Raw genomic sequence first — 17,652 nt, 5'->3', positions numbered from 1 at the left:
ATCCACTGGTAGCCGAGGGACCCTACCAAACATGAGAAAGAATGGAGCATGACCAGTAGTCTCGTGAACAGTGGCATTGTAGGCAAATGTAAATGACTGGATTTGTTCAGGCCAATGTTCTTTGGTTTCCAAGGGTAGACTCCTGAGCATGCTACCTAAAGTCCTGTTGAAGCTTTCAGTTTCTCCATTCCACATTGGGTGATATGCCGTGGTTCTTGACTTTTGAACACCGGAGAGCTTAAGCATTTCTGCTATTAGCTCGCTCTCGAAATTTGCACCTTGATCAGTATGGATCCTTGAAGCAAGTCCGTAGAGACAGAAGACATGATCCCACTGTTTACGAGCTACTTGCTTGGCTGTCTGGTTTCTGCATGGCCTTGCATGGGCAAGTTTAGTAAAGTGGTCAGTCACCAACTGAGTTCTTCTTACTGTCTTCCGCTGTCCAAAAATCCAAACACACTCTCCAAAAACACTGTCCATGGGAGAGCAAGTTTTGATGCTCTGGGGCTTAAGCCGCTGGCTCTGGAGTCTTTGCTAGAATGCATCTCTGGCAGAAGCGCACATAGTCCTTGATGCCTCTCTCCATTGCAGGCCAGAAAAACCTCTGTCTGGCCAGGGCTAGAGTTCTAGCTTGGCCTTGATGTCCTGCAAGGTTGTGAATGCCAGTCATCGCTTTGAGTCTCAACACCTCTGGCAAGATATACTGGAACTTTCTCCGGTTTGCGTGACTCACCTTAATGACACGATACAGAACTCCCTCTCTTAGGATCAAGCGGTCCCACTGTTTCATCAGCAACAACACTTTAGAAGAAACATTGTATCGATCTCGTCTGGTGGGCCGTTTCTTATCGAAGACGAAAGGGATGACCTTGGAAGTCACAGAGTCTTGCAGCTGAAGATCTCGAAGTTCCTCGTGCGAGAGTTCAGGCAAAGTGTCAATACCAGGGGAAAGCAGCTGTTGGGTGTTGGAACCAAGCTGGATTGCTTGCATCTCCGTTGAACATTCCCAGTTGATATGGAGCTGACATATGGCCTTCACTTCAGCAGTGGTCAAGGAGGTTATCTCCTGGGAATAAGAAGCCCAACGGAAGGCATCTTGGACATCATCATTCAACATCCCAAAAGCCTCAGACAGAAGTGCTAGGTAGGACTCCCTAAACATTCTCTGCGTGACAGTCACTGCGAAGGGGATCACTGCTCAGTGCATCTGCTACTGTTTTCTTGCTGCCTGGGATACGCTTCAAATCGAAGTTGTACGGTGCCACATTGGCAACCCATCTTTGCTCACAAGCGTCCAGCTAGGGTTTTGTCATGATGTACGTTAACGGGTTACTATCTGTCCAGACAGCGAACTCATGCCCCTTAAGCCAGTGACTGAATTTCTCACACACACTCCATTTCAGTGCTAGAAATTCAAGTCTGTGTGTCGGATACCATCTCTGCAACTTACTCAGGGTCTTGCTCGTGAATGCTATGGGCCTTGCTTTATCTTCACCTTCAGGCACTTGACAAAGCACAGCCCCGAGACCATCCAACGAAGCGTCAGTGAAGAGAATGAACGGCCTCTCAAAATCAGACACAATTCAAAAGAGCATCCTTCAGCTTCTGGAATGCAACGACACACTCCTCAGTCCAATCCGATAGCGTCAGCTTCCGGAAAAAATCCCACTGTTGCCCTTCTTCCTATCTCTTCCTCTTCTCTTTTGACCCCCAGTGAGTGCAAACAAAGGTCAGGCTATGGCGGAACAGTCAGGACTGAAGTGCTGATAATATAATACCATACCCAAGAAGGATTTCAGCCTCCGAGCAGAGGGAGTGCATCCGTCTGCCTCCATCAGCTGAGTTTGACTCATCTTGGCGATGGCCTCCACCTTCTCAGGATCCACTGACACACCGTCCTCATTAATGATATGTCCGAGGAATTTCACTGTTCTTCGTAGGAAGTGGCATTTCTTGGGTGCTAGTTTGAGATTGTTGGCTCAAGTTGCTGTAGAGCCTGTTCCTCGGTGGGTGCAAAGACCAACAAGTCATCTAAGTAACAAAGGAGATTTGAGAAATGTAGGTCCCCAAATATACTTAACATCATTCTCATGAAAGAGGCCGGGCTGTTACACAGACGTTGTGGCATGCGATTGTACTCATAAAGTCCCATCGGTGTGGTAAAGGCTGTGTACTTCTTGTCCTCTTCATGAACTGTAATGTTATAAAATCCTGAGGTCAAGTCCATGTAGCTGAAAAATGCACTGCCAGCAAGGGCTGCGAGGCAATCTGCTTGATGAGGAAGGCGATGAGCGTCCTTCACCGTTCGTGCATTCATCCACCTGAAGTCAGTGCATAACCTCAGACTCCCGTCTTTCTTCCATACCATGACTAAAGGGGAGGCATACTCACTAACCGACTGGCGTACAAGACCTACTTCTTCCATATCTGTCAATAAATTCCTCAGCTTCAGGTAATGAGCAGGCGGAACTCTTCTGTATGGTAGCCGGATGGGTCTGTCTTCAACCAGGTGGATACGGTGAACATAAACTCTGGTTTCTCCGCAGTCCAGATTATGTCTTGAGAAGATGTCTTCATAATTTGTGATGGAATTCACAAGCTTCTCCTTCCACTGGTCAGTTACCTGGCATCCATCAATGTCAATCTCTCCTAATCCTAGATCAGACAGTCTTTGTTTCAGGTTGTGGCAGCCATTGTCATCCTGCTTCTATTCCATTGGGGTTTTCCTCACTTCATGAAGGTCCTGAAAGATTGTTGCATCCTTAACAGCCAAGCATGTAGACACATCAGCCAGCTTCATGTTACGTCTTAGGATGAGATGTTTGTCAGAACAGTTTACTACCTTTAAAGGGACGCAGCCATCTCCCCACATGGGCGTAATAACTCTACCCACAAGTATGTTTCTGGGCATGACCTTTGACCTGGTAGGCTCGACTATTACAGTGCTGCCTGGAGACAATGCCACGTTTTTAGGAAGTTTACCCCAAACTAAGTGTTCAGTCTTGGGCGAAAGAGTCACAGCTTGAGTGAGCTTCACTGTCCCAATCTTGCCATCGACTTGCTGTCCCTTCCATCTTGTGACACTTGTCATCATGTGCAGAAACTGCTCACCCTCTGGTGAGTGGGTCTGGCCATCCATGTTGTTGACGAGTTTCTAGTATTCGTCAGTGCCTTTCATTTCATGCGAAAGATGCTTAATGACATTCGATCCCAGGATGAGATCATCACGCTGTCCAGGAACAACTAGGGTGGGCACTTTAACATCAATCCCATAGATTTGCATCTCCAAGTCATAGAAACACTTTGTTGAGGTCTTCTTCCCCCCACACCCCACTAACACTAACTTTGTAGGAGGTTGATAATGCTGAGGAAGGGCACCTGTTTCCAAAAGTCTCTGCTCCGCATGTTCACTCAATGTACAGGCCATAGATCCATTGTCAAGCACGCCCTTAAGCTGCACTTTCCCATGTACAGACACAGAGGTGTAAAACAAATCTGAAAAAGCCTCAACCTCTTGTGAACCTAACATAACAATTTTTTCTCCTTTCACATCAGAGCACAAAATCTCATATGTTTTCTCGAGATCATCAGATTATTTCTTGGGGGCAGACAGTTGAACACCCACATTTTCCCCCTTCACCTGTGGGCGTGTCAGTTTAACGGTTGCTGCTGTGGTGAGTTTCTCTGCTGTTGTGGTGGGCATCTCTCACCACCGGGATTGGCATAGCGTTCCCCCTGTTTGGACAAATTGACTTCCAATGATCTGGGGAAAAGCACCAGAGGCACAGGTTCTCATGTCTACAGTGAATCACAGTGGAGTGATCGGTTGAGCCACAAACCCTGCAATCCATACGCCTGAAGGGCTGGGTGGGGAAAGATGGTGCCTTGGCCTGTGTCTGTGAAACCATAACGGGTGGTATGCTCTTCTCTAAGGTACATTCAAGCAGGTGAATGAGTCTCTCGATACTTGCACTCTGCCCATCTTGTTTGGCGCTTGATGTGAGAGATGTGCCACTGTAACCGATGTGAAATGGCTAGCTAGGTAGCGGTGGTGCGCGCTAGCAGCCTTTCAGTCGGTGATGTCACTTGCTCTGAGACTTGAAGTAGGGCCTTGGCTTCTGTGGAGCGATGGGTAACGACGCTTCGTGAGTGACTGTTGTTGATGTGTGCAGTGGGTCCCTGGTTCGCGCCCGGGTTAGGGCGTGAGGACGGATGTAAAGTTATGCTGTGACATTGATGCTGTTGACCCGGATCAGGCCGCGGCGGTGAGAGCACCGAATCCTGACCACTAGACCACCAGGGGAGGACACTGCAGTGCAAATCGGTTCACAATTTGAAATGGTACAAATGTGCGATAACCTACTAAATTCATTGTGACGGGTTGCACAATAAACGGAAATCTCATCATGGCTGAATGGTCAACGTTGATCAACATCTGGTAGAAAAGATTAAACTCAATGCTACGGTTCAAACATGTACCTTTTGCTTCAAAATTTTCTCCATGTCCCTTCGATAGCTCAGTTGGTAGAGTGGAGGACTGTAGAACGACACATGCTGAAATCCTTAGGTCGCTGGTTCAAAACCGGCTCGAAGGAGGATAATTTTTCCGCACATCCCCCTATAGAGAATAAAATGTGAATTTCCAGTTTCCTTAAAGAATTGTCTAGTTGTACGAATCCAATCATACAGAAGAATTCAAAACACTTCAAGTTTATCCAATATTCTCCACATTCGATAGCTCAGTTGGTAGAGCAGAGGACCGTAGAACACTAAATGCTGAAATCTGGCTTGAGGAGGACCCTTTTCCTACCTCATAAATGCGATTACATAGTAAATTCATTGTGACACTTTGCACAAGTAGCAAAGACTAGTTCCCTGACCCGGAATCGAACACAGGCCGCGGCAGTGAGAGCACCGAATCCTGACCACTAGACCACCAGGGAAGGATACTGCAGTATAAATCGTTAACAGAGAGAACAGTTTATGACTTGGGTGACTGGAGTCTGACAATTTTTTGGGCCTTCCTCTGACATTGCCTAATACAGCTGAAGTCGGAAGTTTACATACATATATGTTGGAGTCATTAAAACTTGTTTTTCAACAACTCCACAAATAACTTGTTAACAAACTATAGTTTTGGCAAGTCGGTTTGGACATCTACTTTGTGCATGACACAAGTCATTTTTCCAAAAATTGTTTACAGATTATTTCACTTATAATTCCCTGTATCACAATTCCAGTGGGTCAGAAGTTTACATAAAGGCTGTGCCTTTACACCGCTTGGACAATTCCCAAAAAGTCTAATTGACATCACTTGAGTCAATTGGAGGTGTACCTGTGGATGTATTTCATAGCCTACCTTCAAACTCAGTGCCTCTTTGCTTGACATCGTGGCAAAATCAAAAGAAATCAGCCAAGACATCAGAAATCAAGATTGTAGAACTCCAAAAGTCTGGTTCATCCTTGGGAGCAATTTCCAAACGCCTGAAGGTACCACGTTCATCTGTACAAACAATAGTACGCAAGTATAAACACCATGGGACCACACAGCCCTCATACCGCTCAGGAAGGAGAAGCGTTCTGTCTCCTAGAGATGAATGTACTTTGGTACGAAAAGTGCAGATCAATCCCAGAACAACAGCAAAGGACCTTGTGAAGATGCTGGAGGAAACAGGTACAAAAGTATCTATATCCACAGTAAAATGAGTCCTATATCGACATAACCTGAAAGGTCGCTCAGTAAGGAAGAAGCCACTGCTCCAAAACCGGCATAAAAAAACCAGACTACGGTTTGCAGCTGCAGACAAAGATTGTAATTTTTGGAGAAATGTCCTCTGGTCTGATGAAACAAAAATAGTACTCTTTGGCCATAATGACCATCGTTATTTTTGGAGGAAAAAGGGGGAGGCTTGCAAGCCAAAGAACACCATCCCAACCGTGTAGCACGGGAGTGGCAGCATCATGTTGTGGGGGTGCTTTGCTGCGGGAGGGACTGGTGCACTTCACAAAATAGATGGCATCACGAGGGAGGAAAATTATGTGGATATATTGAAGCAACATCTCAAGACATCAGTCAGGAAGTTAAAGCTTGGTCACAAATGGGTCTTCCAAATTGACAATGACGCCAAGCATACTTCCAAAGTTGTGGCAAAATGTCTTAAGGACAACAAAGTCAAGTTACTTTGTGTGAAAAATGTGTGGGCAGAACTGAAAAAGCGTGTGCGAGCAAGGAGGCCTACAACCTGACTCAGTTACACCAGCTCTGTCAGGAGTGGGTCAAAATTCACACAACTTAATGTGGGAAGCTTGTGGAGGGCTACCCGAAACATTTGACCCAAATTAAACAATTTAAAGGCAATGCTACCAAATACTAATTGAGTGTATGTAAACTTCTGACCCACTGGGAATGTGATGAAAGAAATAAAAGCAGAAATAATCATTCTACTATTATTCTGACATCTCACATACTTAAAATAAAGTGGTGATCATAACTGAACTAAGACAGGGAATTTTTACTAGGAATAAATGTCAGGAATTGTGAAGAACTGAGTTTAAATGCATTAGGCTAAGGTGTATGTAAACTTCCGACTTCAACTGTATATAGGTCCTGGATGGCAGGAAGCTTGGTCCCAGTGATGTACTGGTCTGTTTGATCACCATCAGGCAATGCAACCTGTCTGGATGTTCTCGATGGTGCAGCTGTATTACTTTGTGGATCTGGGGACCCATGCCAAATCTTTTCAGTTCCCTGAGGGGTTAAAGGTGTTGTCCTGTCCTCTTCACAACTGTCATGGTGTGTTTGGACCATGTTAGTTTGTTGGTGACGTGGACACCAAGGAACTTGAAACTCCACTTCAGACCCGTCGATGTTAATGGATGCCTGTTCGTCCCTCCTTTTCTTATAGTCCACTATCAGCTCCTTTGTCTTGCTCACATTGAGAGGTTGTTGTCCTGGCACCACACTGCCAGTACTCTGATCTCCTCCCTATCGGCTGTCTCATCATTGTCAGTGATCAGAAACAATAAAAAACATGTTTTGTTTGTTTTATTGTTTTTATGTTGACAATTCTCTTTTACAGAAATCATCTGTTGCAGTGAAGTAGTGAGTCATTGGAATGTATGGATTTGAAATAGCTACTGTATATAAGAGCACAATACCTTAACTAGAGCCAAGTCTAATATATTTCCATGTTAACATGAGGTTAGAGGTTTTAGCACAGTGGCTAGCTGTGCTATGGCTAGGGGAAGCTAAGGGTCCATGCATGAGTTGAACATGGAAATCAGTACATTTCCCTTTGTGTGCATGGAAACCACACTGCTGAACTAGCAGTATTCAAATCAGGATAATGCATAAGTAGATAGACAGAATTGCCCTGGGGGGATGAATAAAGTTGTATTGAATAAGGGTAAAAGGTGACTCTGGTAAACATGTCTTCAAAGGATGGTTTCAACTTAAAAACAAAGACACAGCGATTGAATAAAACACTTTATTTTCATTGTACACTGGTTTCTACTTTAATTTCTCTCTATTGAGTCACTTCTCTTCTATATCATGGGAAAATAACTAACAAAATGAAACAGTTATAGTTGTGAGGGAGAGATTGGACCCATGGGGAAGAAAAACAAAAACAAGGAAGTGGGAAAAGAGTTAAGACAGGAATGAATCAGTCAGTGGTTGGGACACAGCCAGTCAATATTTAACTCTTCAGCTCATCATGGGGAGTCAGTCTTTCTTCGCTCTCCACTTCTCCAGGGATTTCTGTAGAAGAATAAAAAGAAAATCATGAGTGAGTATCTTACTAGATAATGTTGATTCATATGTGGAACATACAGGTTCCACGAGAGAGCGCCACTGCTGCCAATCTTAAGCTGATTGTTTCCATGACTGGACACATTCCTTCATCTCCTTCCCCACTCCTGAGTATCAATGTATTAATTATCAAACACGTAACACCTGGACAATAAAAGCAATAAAACAAAAAAACAGTTTCAATTCAGGAAGCAAACTGAAATTCTAAATTTGTTTTGCCAAATGAATTTACTGAATGGAATTGACCCCATCCCTGATTGTCAAAATGTTATTTCTGATTGGTGGTTGACTTGTCAGTGTTGTTGCTGATTGGTTGTTTTTGGTTCTCACCTCCAGGTTCTGATGGTGTTTGAGGGTCTTGCAGTGGTTCTTCTCAGCCTCATCAGTTCCGCTGTAGAACTTAGAACACACCTTGCAGAAGAAGCCTGACTTGGGGACCAGAAACTCCATGCCTGATAGTGATCAAACAGACCAGAAACAAAACCTGTTTTAACATATACAAATGACATGTGATTATACTATGGGACCTATGTAAACATATACACACACACAGTATTCTGACAATAGATAATCTTGACAAATGTATCATTAGCGCTACCCTAATCAATTTCAACAATTAGTTAATTGTCAAACGCAGCATCATTTGAGTCTTACCGACAGGGCTGTCAGGGTTGAAAGGAGGGATGCTGTAGTCTTTATAAAAGAGGGGTTCCATCTTCATCTTCCTCCTCGCTGTCTCCTCCTCTCTCTCCTCCTGAGATGTCCTCCTTCGCTTCGACTCCACTGAGAGATGAAAGAGAAGATGGAGGAAGGAGCAGGGTCATCACTGAGACCTTAACTGTTTGTTGGTGTGAGTTTTCCTAGACCTGACAAGTCACCAGAATGTCCTTACAAGGAAGGGAAAAAATTATAATTCAAGTCTTTAAAGCATGAATCACAGAAATAAAAATCACTGACACCTTAAAAACAATCCAACTAACGTGATTTCAGGCTGTCAACCAACGATTTTTTTCTACAACTTCTCAAAGAACCCAGCGTTTCGTGCCATCATGCCATGACGAGGAGTGGCATAACACAAAACAGACTGGTAACCAGGTTAACATGAGCTTACTACCATCATTGATTTGGCTGAGTTCACCTCTAACACATTTTATCATTTAGCCGTATAGTGGTTACCATAGGTACCATAGATCTACATACTAGGACTAATGGTTCACCAAACCCACGGTTAGGTACATATTGCGGTGTTGGGGCCACGATTCAGTTTCGGTAGAGTGGGGAAATGAAATGACAAACGTTACTGTTGCAATTTTTATTTTATTTAATAAAAATAGTGTTGGTATTCCAGATTCCATATATGTTCATTAAGTGAATGCCAGAGAAGCCTGTGTTGAGGATATATTGGCACGGGTGTTGTTAGGCCTGTGTCAAACACTGGCTTGAGGGCATTATAACCTTTATAAAACAGGTTACCAACATATTCAAATAATGATTTACATATTTTAATTAACGTTATTTTGATGAATGTATTCATACTAATTTTCATTCTTTCACAACATATAGTCCCAACACAATTCTAGGGTTGCTACCCAAGCCGGCTGGTCGTTCATTCTATCGGTTCGGTTGCCAGAGATGTGATCCAGTCGTTCAGTCTTTTTGTTCTGTATCTATGGACAACACCCAGTTGTTCGCTCTAAAATGTTCCATTGCCATACTGGCTGGCAACATTCTTAGCCATAGGTGGCTAGCTAGCAAGCAAGCGAAAACTTAGACACGTCAAAAAGTGCAACCAGAAAAACAGCTGCAGTAAGTAGCTGCATTTGCATAAACTGATTTCTAGTGACATATATTTTGATTCATTGATAACAATGAGCTAATGAGGCGCAATTTCACCTGGCATAGAAAATATGTTCACTCTTCAGGGCACTGTTGTTCAGGGGAGCTAGCCAACAACACAGCTAACACAATCACTGCAAACTAGCTGCAATTTGTTTCTTTTTACCTTTTCTCAATGACATTTCTGTGTATATAAACTCAGCAAAAAAATAAACGTCCCCTCACTGTGAACTGCGTATATTTTCAGCAAACTTAACATGTGTAAATATTTGAATGAACTTAAGATTAAACAACTGAGACAAACTGAACAAATTCCACAGACATGTGACTAATAGAAATGGAATAGTGTCCCTGAACAAAGGGTGGGATCAAAATCAAAAAAGTAACACTCAGTATCTGGTGTGGCCACAAGCTGCATTAAGTACTGCAGTGTATCTCCTCCTCAGACTGCTCCAGATTTGCCAGTTCTTGCTGTGAGATGTTACCCCACTCTTCCACCAAGGCACCTGCAAGTTCCGGACATTTCTGGGGGGGGGAATGGCCCTAGCCCTCACCCTCCGAGCCAACAGGTCCCAGACATGCTCAATGGGATTGAGATCTGGGCTCTTCGCTGACCAAGGCAGAACACTGACATTCCTTCATTCTTTCAGGAAATGACACACAGAACGAGCAGTATGGCAGGTGGCATTGTTATGCTGGAGGGTCATGTCAGGATGAGCCTGCAGGAAGCGTACCACATGTGGGAGGAGGATGTCTTCCCTGTAACGCACAGCGTTGAGATTTCCTGCAATGACAACAAGCTCAGTCCGATGATGCTGTGACACACCTTCCCAGACCATGACGGACCCTCCACCTCCAAAATCAAGCTCCCAGTCCAGCCTCTCTCAGCCTATTGCGGACAGTCTGAGCACTGATGGAGGGATTGTGCGTTCCTGGTGTAGCTCGGGCAGTTGTTGTTGCCATCCTGTACCTGTCCCGCAGGTGTGATATTTTTTTGTTGTTGCTCTTTTGCACACAAGTATGTCTACTTGCACATCATCATCTGTACATCTATCACTCTTGGCCAGGTCACAGTTGTAAATTAGAACTTGTTCTCAACTGGCCTACCTGGTTAAATAAAGGTGAAATATATATATTTTTTAAAAGTTCGGATGTACCGATCCTGTGCAGGTGTTGTTACACGTGGTATGCCACTGCGAGGACGATCAGCTGTCCGTCCTGTCTCCCTGTAGTGCTGTCTTAGGTGTCTCACAGTACATTGCAATGTATTGCCCTGGCAACATCTGCAGTCCTCATGTCTCCTTGCAGCATATCTAAGGGACGTTCACGCAGATGAGCAGGGACTTTGAAAAACACCAAAAGAAAGATGCCCAAAGTCAGTAGAAAGGCCTCTTCAGTGTCCTAAATTTTCATAACTGTGACCTTAATTGCCTATCGTCTGTAAGCTGTTAGTATCTTAATACCGTTCCACAGGTGCAGGTCCATGAATTGTTTATGGTTCAATGAACAAGCATGGGAAAGAGTGTTTAAACCCTTTACAATGAAAATCTGAAGTTATTTGGATTTTTACAAATTATTTTTTAAAGACATGGTTCTGAAAAAGGAACTTTTCTTTTTTTGCCAAGTTTATATCCATAAAAGTGATGCCAGCTGATTCATGAATTCGACTGGCTGAGAAACACTGCCTGCCTCTATCGTCCCTGTTCCCCGACGTTCATTACTATGGGAAAGCTGGAGATCGGATTTGAATGTTGAAACAATGTTGCAAATGTCAGAGACAGCAACGTTTAAACAAATCTCTGCTGTTGAAAACTAAATGTTAGTCTAAAAGAAACGTGAGACAATGGCTAGATGCTTTTTAATAGTGCAGATCAAGATTATAAATTGCTTGGCTGGGCTGATGAGACTGGATTGCGCAGTAAGGTGTAACAAAAAAAAATAGATTTAGCCAGTGTTAACTTCTGGAACACACACTGGCTGGAACGCGGTTTTAACCAATCAGCATTAGACCCACCCGTTGTGTAATTAGTCATAATGCACAATCAGGAATAACACTTCGGATTTTCGTGATTGAAAACACAGGATTACTCAACAACACTCAGTCACTTGTAAAAGTAATACTTGTAAAATCAATATGTAAACATGGCTCATGCTATAATGTTATGAACAAAGAGAAAAATATGCACTTATTTGACTCTCATAAAGAGGGGCGTATCTGTAGCACCGTACTTCTCATTTCCCACTCCTGGGTGATGTGAGTAGCTCTCTGTAGCCCTGGAGGTCTATCTATCTGTAGTAAGCGAAACACATGGGTGCATTGGCCAATACATTGACTACTTCAGCTTTAGCTTGCTTATATGGAAGCGGATACTACCTGTTTGGTGAAATGGGTGCGAGAGGGTGAAGTTCGTAACGTGGCTCGAACACTTTGACGAGGCGCCGAAACCCCTTATTCTTCTCAACCACCGAGAAGAGGCGCATATCCACGGCTATAAACATACCTATCGCTCTGGTCATTTCTTTGGCCCATTTAGAATCAGCTGAAGCTACTTGAATGCAGAGGGGAGACAAAGTTGTGTTGTTGAAGCTACGATGGTAGGAATACTGGGGTGTTTTCTAAGTAAACGTGTCAACATGTTTGAGGTGTTGGCAGCTGCATAGGCTATTCTGGTTGAGCAGTGGCGACAACAGCGTTATCTACTGGGAAACCAACATTTTCCCAAACTGGAGATGTAAATATCAATGGCGAATCCTTTTGGGTTTATCCATCCCACCACTCGCCATCGTACAGAACTAGTTCCCTGCTGCGCCTCACAAAAGGACAGTGAAATGTGACAATTAAATCATTTTGATTACAACATGCACATAAGACTGTAGTTGTTTTAACCGAACACCCTGAATGTTTTTTTTCCCCAGATTAGATTTACTGATGCTGAGTAGGCATTTAAATGGATATATACAGTACCAATCAACAGTTTGGACACCTACTCATTCAAGCGTTTTCATACATTTTTACTATTTTATACATTGTAGAATAATAGTGAAGACATCAAAACAATGAAATAACGCATATGGAATCACGTAGTAACCAACAATGTGTTAAACAAATCAAAATATTTTATATTCTTCAAAGTTGCCACCCTTTGCCTTGATGACAGCTTTGCACACTCTTGGCATTCTCTCAACCAGCTTCACCTGGAATGCTTTTTCAACAGTCTTGAAGGAGTTCCCACACATGCTGAGCACTTGTTGGCTGCTTTTCCTTCACTCTGAGGTCCAACTCATCCCAAACCATCTCAATTGGGGTCGGGTGATGGTGGAGGCCAGGTCATCTGATTCAAGCAGGACCACCCGGTTACTCCATCACTCTCCTTGGTCAAATAGCCCTTAAACAGCCTGGAGGTGTGTTTTGGGTCATTGTCCTGTTGAAAAACAAATGACTGTCCCACTAAGCGCAAACCAGATGGGATGGCATATCCCTGCAGAATGTTGTGGTAGCCATGCTGGTTAAGTGCTCCCGAGTGGCGCAGTGGTCTAAGGCACTGCATCTCAGTGCAAGAGGCGTTACAACAGTCCCTGGTTTGAATCCAGGCTGTATCACATCTGGCCGTAATTGAAAGTCCCATAGGGCAGTGCACAATTGGCCCAGCGGTGCACAATTGGCCCAGCGTCGTCCGGGTTTGGCCGGGGTAGGCCGGCGTTGTAAATAATAATTTGTTCTTAACTGACTTGCATAGTTAAATAAGTGTACCTTGAATTCTAAATAAATCACTGACTGTCACCAGCAAAGCACCCACACACCATCACGCCTCCTCCTCCAATGCTTCACGGTGGGAACCACACATGCAGAGATCATCAGTTCACCTACTCAGCATCTCACAAAGACACGCCGGTTGGAACAACAAAAAATAAAAATCACAAATTTGGACTCAAACCAAAGGACAGATTTCCACCGGTGTAATTGCTCGTGTTTCTTGGCCCAAGCAAGTCTCTTCTTATTGGTGTCCATTAGTAGTGGTTTCTTTGCTCAGGAGCAAAGGTAACTTTGGGTCTTCCTTTCCTGTGGCGGTCCTTATGAGAGACAGTTTCATCATAGCGCTTGATGGTTTTTGCGACTGCACTTGAAGAAACTTTCAAAGTTCTTGACATTATCTGGATTGACTGACCTTTGTCTTAAAAGTAATGATGGACTGTCATTTCTCTTTGCTTATTTGAGCGGTTGTTGCCATATTATGGACTTGGTCTTTTACCAAATAGGGCTATCTTCTGTATACCACCTGTCATGACTGGCCTGTTCGGGTCAGGTTACCGTGGACCACACTCCTACAGAGATATATCTCTCACACCCACCAGCGGGGGAGAGATGGAGAGGTATGGAGGTTTTATAACACCTCACGCCCATTGTAAATCTTAAAGCAGCAGACACATTTCTTTGTCCTCTCAGTATGGAGGAATGGAATGTATGATGGGCCTATGGAGAACCTACCTAACATGCAATAAATGGACTGTTTCATCAGACAAAATGGTAGTCTTGACGACAGACGGAATGTGAAAATGAATGTTGTTTTTGTTATTATAAGTTAAATGACGACGTTATAACGAAAACATTGTAACTTGAAGAGTTTTCACAACAAGTACTTGACGATGGCATATTTATTGTATGTTGTGTGGAAAACATTTCCAGATCAAAGAAAATGTTTTTTATTTTTTAAAGATGAAATGTGAAGTTGTCTAAATTGCATCTGAGTAAAATCCAGACCTTGCCTCGTAACTAGTTACACCCAGAGAACTTGCCCTAAAGGCGGAAAGGTCCATTTCTGACCCGAGGGTATAAAACATGCAAGTTAAGAAATAACATTTTAACTAAGTGACCACGAGCTGCAGCCAAGGTCCGATTAGTTGTAACACCAAAACGCAACACGAGGTTGAAGAAGACAAAGGAACCTTTTAACAATCTATGCTACGGATGAGTAGCTGTGTCTAAGAGGGTGAATTCAAGCAGGACCACCCGGTTATTCTCTCCAAGGAATTGTGTGTCTACACTGCTTTCATTCCAACGCTGGAACCACCTATATGGCTGATTAGCCCTCCTCAGAAGACCCCTCTTTCAGAACAAGGGCGAGGAAACAGACCACTAAGAGAAAGGACACCGACATTGTGTGGACAATCAGAGGGTTACACCCGATAACAACAGAAGTGTCACCATCAGAGGAGAAGTCGGAACTCGGTCCACGAGGAGACACGCCATCAGAGACCTTCGACACGTAATTACATCATTGTATTCTGACCCATAACAGCGGCAGTTCGGGGCAAGGTTAGGGTTAAACTAAGCAGAGTTTACAAATGTGCCCAAGTGTGCTTTTCTCTCGTGCACTCTCTTTTGAAATCTCCATTTTGTGCAACACGTGTTGGCACACTAGGGACCCGTTTCATTGAACTAAGTTCTAATCAATAGCCTAGACCATCTTATATTATAATTTTAGCTTGTTAGTAAATAAATAATCAACTCAATTGGTGTGGTACGGACTTTTTTACAGAGACTCGGGTTTGTGCAGATTATGCGACTGTAGAGGAAATTAATTAATTAGCGACTGTTGTAAAATCGCTATTCTGATATTATTTGAGTTAATTTGGGAAATAGAAACTCAATGCCAAAACTTTCCCATGGTGCCCCAGGTTAACGAGTTAATAATACCCGACTCATTAAATCACGTAATTATAAACAGTAGTCGTCAAATTAATCAATACAACGTTGACACACCCCTACCTTGTCACAACACAATTGACTGGCTCAAAAGCAACAAGGAAACACATTTTACAAATTAACTTAACAAGGCACACTTGTTAATTGAAATGCATTCCAGGTGACTACCTCAAAGCTGGTTGAGAGAATGCCAAGAATGTGCAAAGCTGTCATCAAGGCAAAGGTTGGCTACTTTGAAGAATCTCAAATAAATGTTGATTTGTCTAACACTTTTTTTGATTACTACATGATTCTATGTGTTATTTAATTGTTTTGATGACTTAACTAATATTCTACAATGTAAAAAATAATACAAATAATGAGTAGGTGTGTAAACTTTTGACTGGTACTGTGTACACACACACACAGATGTTTTATTTATCTATTCATTCGGGTTCACAGCGCAGACCGATCTGAGGTCCCCATACCGAACGGATCAGTACTAATGCTTGTACCATTACACCTCTACTACATACATTTGGTTATCTGAACTCGCCACTACCACTCCTCTACAATGACCACAAACTCTAATCTATGTAAACCAGGTTACCATTCATTGACCACTTAACAAAAAGGCGGGTGGCCAACTCAACCACTACTATGCATACAGTAGGCTGGCTACCATATCTCAAAACAACATTCTACCTGTAGTCTTTTTCCTCCTGTGGCAAACCAGACGGTAGATCAGAAAAAAAGAACATCATGTAGGGACTACCTGAACTTGTCCAAACCACTCATTTATTTTCCATTTCAAAACATTTCGCTACTGAACACAACCCAGTCTCCTCAGACAAATATGTTGCAGATTGACTTAACATAAAGTTTGTTTCTTACCTCTACTGGCCAGTTTCCTACCATATCTTCATTTAAAAAACACATTTATTTATACAGGTAAGCACAGCAGAACAGATTTGATCTACAACGACGGGCTTTCACGAGACAAGCATAGCAGTGATAACCAGTATGTTTCTTACCGTTCTCAGCAGACCTCTTCTCCCCGTCCTCCTCCATTTGTCCCACCTCGTCCACCGTCAGAAACGTCCCCATGTTGAGACCCTCCTTTTCTCCATCCCTTTCCTCTTCTCCAGCGGCGGCAGGTGCGTCTGTGGTTGTGGACTCCTCAGTGACCTCGTGGCAGGTTGTCTTGGGCACAGTGACCACAGGCTGAAGGAGAGTAATGTTAGATAAGATTGGGGTCGTGTTCACACTTTAGAAACACTTCATTTTTCCTTCCTCAGTTGAAGTAGTCTTATCACCGATCTGCTCGTTGTTGAATGTTATAGAGTTGAAGCCTTTCTTTTCGGAAAGGGATTACTCAAATAGGAATGCGTCTAGACACACTGACCTCTTTGATGTCATCCTGACAGTCTGGAAATGTCTCCTCTGTCACCTCCCCAGGTCCCTCTGCAGTCTTCACCGACCCCTCTGTGGTTGCTGGGGACAACCCCCCCTCCTTCTGTTCTCGTTTGTCCAGAGCTTCCTCCCGTACCTTGGCTGTCCCAGGCTCACCCTCCAACTCCATCGATGTAGTGTCAGCTGGTGCCTGCTGCTCCGCCTCAGAGGCTGTGGTCACAGGGTCGTTGACGGTCACCTCTGTAACCTCAGTCACCTCTGTGGCAGTCTCGGGGAGAGGACGGGGCACCGCAGCTGCTTCCCCCACCTCGTCCACAGTCACAAAGTCTTCCATGTCGAAGGGGACGTGCTTCTCACCTAACGCCTCCTCTTCCTGAAAGAACACAGGACAGGGAACTTTAAAACCACAATTTTTTCTAAATGGAAAGTCATTCCCCAAAATGGTTGGAAAGTTGATATTGGCATTCTATATTCATGATGGGTATATGACACTCTGTGCATGTATGGATGGAAAGAGAATCTCCAGTGAACCAGAGTACACCAAACATTAGGATCAATTTCCTAATATTGAGTTGCCCACCTCTACAAGGTGTCGAAAGCGTTTCACAGGGATGCTGGCCTATGTTGACTCCAATGCTTCCCACAGTTGTGTCAAGTTGGCTGGATGTCCTTTGGGTGGTGGACCATTCTTGATACACACCGGGAAACTGTTGAGCATGGAAAGAACTGCAACGCTGCTGGGTTTGACACAAACCGGTGTGCCTGGCACCTACTACCACACCCTGTTCAAAGGCACAAATATTTGGTCTTGCCCATTCACCCGCTGAATGGCACAAACACACAATCCATGGCTCAATTGTCTCAAGGCTTGAAAATCATTATTTAACCCGTCTCCTCCCCTTCACCTACA

At 43.7% G+C, this 17,652-nt stretch overlaps 1 protein-coding gene and 1 non-coding gene across 2 annotated transcripts in view; one reads left to right on the top strand and one right to left on the bottom strand.

Moving 5' to 3' along the window:
- The first annotated feature begins 4,506 nt into the window (after positions 1-4,506).
- Positions 4,507-4,595, top strand: trnay-gua (transfer RNA tyrosine (anticodon GUA)). The gene is given in 2 exon segments: positions 4,507-4,543; positions 4,560-4,595. It is a non-coding gene; the product is annotated as a tRNA-Tyr (tRNA).
- Positions 4,596-7,473: 2,878 nt separating this feature from the next.
- The window catches only part of LOC139579757 (zinc finger protein 638-like), a 176,771-nt gene continuing 166,592 nt past the window's right edge, over positions 7,474-17,652 (bottom strand). Inside the window, exons 20-24 of the mRNA XM_071408578.1 lie at positions 16,735-17,115; positions 16,364-16,553; positions 8,465-8,593; positions 8,141-8,262; positions 7,474-7,759 (exon numbers count right to left, since the gene is read on the bottom strand). Of these exons, the coding sequence (XP_071264679.1) occupies positions 7,724-7,759; positions 8,141-8,262; positions 8,465-8,593; positions 16,364-16,553; positions 16,735-17,115 (858 nt within the window). The 3' untranslated portion in view covers positions 7,474-7,723. The remainder of the gene's footprint in view (positions 7,760-8,140; positions 8,263-8,464; positions 8,594-16,363; positions 16,554-16,734; positions 17,116-17,652) is intronic.

Source organism: Salvelinus alpinus, chromosome 6 (genome assembly GCF_045679555.1).
Source record: "Salvelinus alpinus chromosome 6, SLU_Salpinus.1, whole genome shotgun sequence".
In the NCBI taxonomy this organism is placed as follows: Eukaryota; Metazoa; Chordata; class Actinopteri; order Salmoniformes; family Salmonidae; genus Salvelinus; species Salvelinus alpinus.
Note: the sequence above shows the minus strand (reverse complement) of the source record. Positions and strands in the feature narration are given on the sequence as shown.